This window comes from Nematolebias whitei, chromosome 4, assembly GCF_014905685.2.
Source record: "Nematolebias whitei isolate Nwh7 chromosome 4, NemWhi1, whole genome shotgun sequence".
Lineage (NCBI taxonomy): Eukaryota > Metazoa > Chordata > Actinopteri > Cyprinodontiformes > Rivulidae > Nematolebias > Nematolebias whitei.
The window spans coordinates 52150976-52157265 of record NC_056501.1 but is presented as its reverse complement, the minus strand read 5'-3'; the positions used below and the strand labels follow the sequence as shown (position 1 = coordinate 52157265).

General features: G+C 40.6%; 1 protein-coding gene across 1 annotated transcript in view; it reads right to left on the bottom strand.

Annotated features, from left to right (window-relative positions):
• Positions 1-6290, bottom strand: part of LOC119408594 (gamma-aminobutyric acid receptor subunit alpha-2) — a 130328-nt gene that overhangs the window by 115542 nt on the left and 8496 nt on the right. The window contains exon 3 of the mRNA XM_037675435.1: positions 4181-4296. Within this exon, the coding sequence (XP_037531363.1) occupies positions 4181-4296 (116 nt within the window). The remainder of the gene's footprint in view (positions 1-4180; positions 4297-6290) is intronic.

The window sequence follows — 6290 nt, the reverse complement described above, 5'->3', positions numbered from 1 at the left end:
AGGCCATACCACCCCCTAGCAGAGCCCCGACAGAGCCAGGGCACCCAGGCCCCGCCAGGCAGCAACCAGGGCGGACCGACGTGCACCCCACCACCCAGCCCAGACACCGAGAGCCACCAATGCACCGGCGGCAAGGGGGTCCCCCGCCAAAGGGGGGCACGACCGGGGGGGAGTGGGCCCCACACCAAACGTGGGGCCCAAATTGATCCAAGAGAGGGGGGACCACCAAAAACCCAACCTGAGCAACCAACAGGCACAAACGATAGCCGCTCTCAATGTTCTGCTAAACAAGCCTGCACCAGTGGGTTCTACGTCTTGCTCAAGGTTTTTGTGAGTACTCAGATGGACTGAGTGGATGAGAATGTATGAGGGCCCTGTATTGTTTGTCAAGCTTAATGAAGACATTCTGAGTTTTGGGTTTTTGACTATTTCTCTCTTATTTTGTAACAAACAAAGCCTTAGTGATTAATGCTAAAGGGAAATGTTATTTTGCTTTTTTGTTAAAGAAAAAAAAAAATAGAAAGACTGCTTGTTTTATTTTTGGGGATATTTTTAGTTTATTGCTCAAAAGTTTATTAATTAGAGGTTCATATTTTGGTTACACATAATTTAATCTTTTGTGAGTTTAATAAAACTAGGCCTAATCATTTTGCCTAAATTTGAATACTTCTCTGGGTCTCATTCTTTGAAAACAAATATACACAAAGTTTTGTAATTATTCCCCTTCCAGGTACACCTTCGTGGTGGCTACCTCATCATTTAATGAACCCAAGCACCCGTCCATTCTGGTTTTTAAGAGTGGCTAAAGGGTGCTACAGTCCTAACCTTGTTCTTTTAATCACTATCCAGAATTTGGGACTGTAGATGAGGGCAGGAACGTAGATTGACCGGTAAACAGAGAGTTTTGTATTGCACTTCAGCGTGGTCCTGGTATTTTGTTCATTTTGTCATGTCCTAACTAGTCATAATAACAGCCAACCCCAAAACACTGGAACGCTAACACAGTACTGTTAATGCTGATGTGGTTTGAAATTAGAATTTATAGCTGAATTCACGTACACATTTTGCCAATTTTGGAACGAAGGAAACATAAATTTGAACCTTATTTAAGCCCATTTTAAATGGTAAATGGTAAATGGACTGTTCTTATACAGCACCTTTCTATCTTATTTCAAGATACTCAAAGCTCTTTACAACAATCTGTGCCTCATTTACCCATTCATACAGCTCTATACTAGATCTCTACAAAGCTAATTGAACAAATCATTCTAAAGAGACTAATCAGAGCTTTATCACATTCAAACACCGATGGGACACACATCAGAGGCTATGAGGGGTTCAGTGTCTTGCCCAGGGACACTTCGGCATGTGACTGCTGGTGGATTTGAACCCCCAACTCTCGCATTAGAGGACGACTGCTCTAACCACTCAGCCACAGCCGCCCCTTTTAGCTCACAGGGAAAAAAGACAAACTACAAGGTGAGTAGATGACACAAAATATGAATGTGTATTTGCTGCACAGTTCATTTATCATTTAAAGCTGATATCATGATCCCTGTGTGAGATGATGTAGAGGTAGGGCAGCCGATTTGGGACCAGAAAGTCACAGGTTCAACTACCGTAAGGAAACAGAGAATGAATCAACTTCCTGACTGTTTGGAGCTTGTTGTGAACCGGTGTTACACCATATTCTGTGACCACCGTAAATTGTGACTGTAGGGGGCGGTGTTGCATTCACTGTTGCAGGTCACAGAATATGGTGTAACACCTGGTCCAATGACCGAACCAGAACCAGCTTCCTCTGACCTTGTTTCACAAACTAAAAGCAAAAAATATTAATCTCTAAACCTATTTAAAAAACCTATAAACATATTAATCTCTAAAACTAAACCTAATGCAGCTACAGCTGGTGGTGGTGCGGGGTGGTCGACCCCCCACTGTTTTAGTTTTGTTTTTGACATGCTGCATGTTTCTGTTAGTTTTGCAGCTTAATAATAAAAACTAATAATTTAGTTTTTCCTGTGATTATTTGCTGTATGATAAATGGTCAAAGTATAATATACACTCCCAATGTTTTGTTGGTCTTTTTTTTTTGTAAATAATGACTTTTTTTGCAGTTTTATTTATTAATTTATTTTTGTATCTTTAGATCCTATGATGTCATCAAGTACTCAAGTTCTACTCGAGTTTTATTGTGTTAATGTCGAGTTTTAAAATTATGTAGTCGTTCAACCCCTAATATGGTGTTCAAAGGATCTTTTTTTCTGTATTAAGATTTAAATTGTTTATATATATACACACACACACACACACACACACGCACGCACACACGCACACACACACACACACACACACACACACATATATATATATATATATATATATATATATATATATATATATATAATTGCATTCACGCTATCTTTTTTACTAGAGTTTACAAAAACAGAATGGGAGGCAGATCTTTCAGTTCTCAGGCTCCTCTCTTGTGGAACCAACTTCCAATCTCTGTCCGTGAGGCTGACACATTATCCAGTTTTAAAACTGGGATTAAGACTTTCCTTTTTGCTAAATCCTATAGTTAGGGTCGGCTTGGGTTTCCTGAGCTGTCCCTTAGTTCTGCTGCTATAGGCTCAGACTGCTGGATGACAAACTGACCACACTTTTCACTCTGCTACTGTCTTTACTTATTCTGCTCAACATGTTTTGTATTTGTAATTATTTTTCTATCCTTCATGTGTTTTTTTGTCTTTCAGATACACCTGGACCTATACCTGGACCTGGACCTATATCTGGATCTGGACCTATATCTGGACCTGGACCTATATCTGGACCTGGACCTATACCTGGACCTGGACGTATATCTGGACCTGGACCTATATCTGGACCTGGACCTATACCTGGACCTGGACGTATATCTGGACCTGGACCTATATCTGGACCTACCATACCATACCAATTTATTTATAGAGCACTTAAAACAGCAACAAGGCCAACCAAAGTGTTGTACAAAAGAAAACAAACTTGCACAGCAGACAGGAAAACATAAAATAGAAATACAGATACAAATAGCAGCAGGAGCTAACTAAAATGGCCAACAGAGTAGAGAACAGACCGGACCAAAACAAATCACAACGTGTTAAAGGCAAGAGAATAGAAGTGGGTCTTCAAGCGAGACTTAAAGACTGAGAGTGTGGGAGCCTGCCGGACACACAGTGGCAACTCATTCCACAGTCGTGGACCTGTAACAGGACCTGGACCTATACCTGGACCTGGACCTATATCTGGACCTGGACCTATACCTGGACCTGGATGTATATCTGGACCTGGACCTATATCTGGACCTGGACCTATATCTGGACCTACCATTCTGTGTTGGTCTGTCTCTCCTTCCTGTCCTCTCAAACCAGTCGGTCAAAGCAGATGGTCTCTTGTCCTGAGCCTGGTTCTGCTGGAGGTTTCTTCCTGTTAAAGGGAGTTTTTCTTTCCACTGTCTCCACTGTGCTTGCTCAGGATGGGAGACTGCAGTGAAGCCAAGATTCAACTTGTCTGCTGGATTCCTTAGATAGAGAACTTTACTTATTGGCTTTTATATGAATGTTCCTGTAAAGTCCCTGAGACAACTTTCTTGTGATTTGGCGCTATATAAATAAACTGAATTTAATTGATCCCCATTGTGATGGGTCGGATGGATGCATATAATTTTTCCTGCCTTATCGACATTAAATGGTAAAAAGACTTTACGTCTCTTGATTTTATTGAGTTTGTGTGATTTGTCTCTCCACCTGGGAACGAAAAGAAGCAGAAGGGCGCTGTGGTCCGATGGCTGACAGTAATTTGACACATTCCTCAAAGTTTTCAACCAAAATCTTGATGACAAATAAGTTGTCCACCATGAGGTTTGATGTGACCACTTAGTTTGCAGTTACTTTCCAAGAAGTGGACAGAGTGTTACATAATCTCAATGTTTCACACACAGAGTGTGTTCATGAGTCTATTCTTCGGGGGATTGCTGCCAAAGGGTATTGGTACTATGAAGGCTGAAGTTAAATGAAGTGTTCTCACTGCAAATGAGCTGTCATCCGTTAAAAGGAGACACGTGCAGTTTCATAACTGTAATTACGTGTTGTGTGGAGCTGTACAGACCTGCACACATGGAAACATTACATTGTTTTCTTACCTCCGAGACCAGGCCGCAGACGATTGTCATACCCATCCAGTAGTCTGTCCAAGATGCGCGTGAACAGTGTGATATTGGTTTTGAAGTCATCAGATGCAGCATCAGCATTCACTGATCTAGTCAGCAGACAAACAACAACATCATGACCAGCTGAGACACAAAACTATCCATCTACCAAACCATTTTCTTTAATCAATTTTCCTTTCAGGTGCCTATCTCCTTCAGTCACTGTGTGAGAGGCAAAGGTACACCATGGACAGGTCTCCAGTCCATCATACATAGACTTTAGAGACACGCAACCATTCACTCTCTTACCCACACATCAGGACATTTGAGAGTTACAATTAGCCTAACATGCATGTTTTTAGGCTGTGGGAGGAAATCTGAGTACCTGGAGAAAACCCACATATGCACAGGGAGAATATGCACGGCCCTCGTGCCGACCCACATCAATTATTTCATTGTGTATGTATTTGGAATATCTTTTCCTCAGAGTTTCAGTTATAAAAGGCAAAAGGCTTATTATTATCAGAAAGTGACTCCGTACATGCCCACACAAGCGCACACTTATGCTCCTTTTCCACAGTTTCCACAGTTCCTCCTTGGCCCCGCTTTACCCTGCTCAGACCGGTTCTGTGTTCTTCTCCACAGGGCCTTCTTCGTGGAACCGGCCTGTTTTTCAGAACCTACTTCTCTGCGGTTCCACTGAGGCCAAGCAGGACCCTAAAACATGACGTCAGCGCACTGTGGGTTACTGATTGGTCAGGAGGCCGAGTCATTGGTTGGAGGGCGGAGTTTCGGAAACTTCCACCGCATCCCGATCCGCCATTTTCTTTTCAACCCGCCATTAGAAACAACTCGAATCTATTTTGCGTATTTTGGAGTATTTTTAAGGTATAAACAAACAATAATGTCACAACCCTGGTCAAATGCTGAAGTTCAGACGTTTTTGTGTTTGCTGGCCGACAAAAAAGTTCAGAGCGAGCTAGATGGAGTGACACGTAACGAGAAGGTTTTTAAAGAGATGTTGGTGCGTTGATAATAATGATCCGCCCATTAAAAGAGCACTAATGGGCACTGTGGAAATGGAAAATGAAGCGGTCCGACCTGTACCAGCCCAATAAGGGCCGAGCAGGACCTGGTAATGAGGCAATAACAGTGTTTCTCATTGTGGCTGCCCAGTTCAAGGCACAACACTCTGGAGCTGATCTGATCTTGGAGCCAAAACACAACTGATATATAAATGTCATCAGAGTAGATTAATGGTAAATAAATTCAGTTAAGGTCTCACATTAAAGCTTTTAATCACCGCTGTAGACAGCTCTATTATACAGATGCTTCAGATTTTGGTGTGTTTAACTTTACGCATTCAATGGGAAAATATGCTAAATTAATAAAAGTTAAACTAAGTTTAAACTATTTTTCTTTAATTACCGGACATTCCTGAGTGTGTTGGCTTAATGTGACAAAATCACCAGCAGAAATATTCGCTATAAATATTTCACTAAATATTGTCAAGTGAAAGTTATGAATTCTAGTTACTTAAACATAGTCAAACAATAAAAGGTTGGATAAGTCTTCTTTTAGGATTTACTGGCATTGCATCAAAAAGAAAACATATATGATCAAAGAAATCAAGCAAAATCCAGCGATGTATAATTCAAATATTTAAATGTATCCATGAAATGAGGTTAATTTATCTGGCTTATAATTTTGAGATAACATTACAGTAGTCTGAGAGCTATTGAAATGGATAAGTGCTTTGTGGTATTTAAAGCCAGTAAGTCCCTAGAATATAATATAAAAGTATGATTTCTGAATACTTTGATATGTATTTATTTTTTGTTTTATTAAATCCTTTCCTAAAGCTTTCACCCTCAAAAATAACAACTAGCTCAAGCTACTGGAAATGTTCGCCACAGTTTCTCCCAGTTGCTGAATAAGAAAACGGTGGTGATAAGTCAGAGCTAGTCATATTTACTGTTTGAGAAGCAAAAACAGCAGGTGCTTAGATGTTGCTGAGCTTGTTAGCTAAACTTGTAGGGTTAGTTTCCTCACAATAGTATGCTAATCCAACTAAATATTATACTAATTATATATTATACAAACA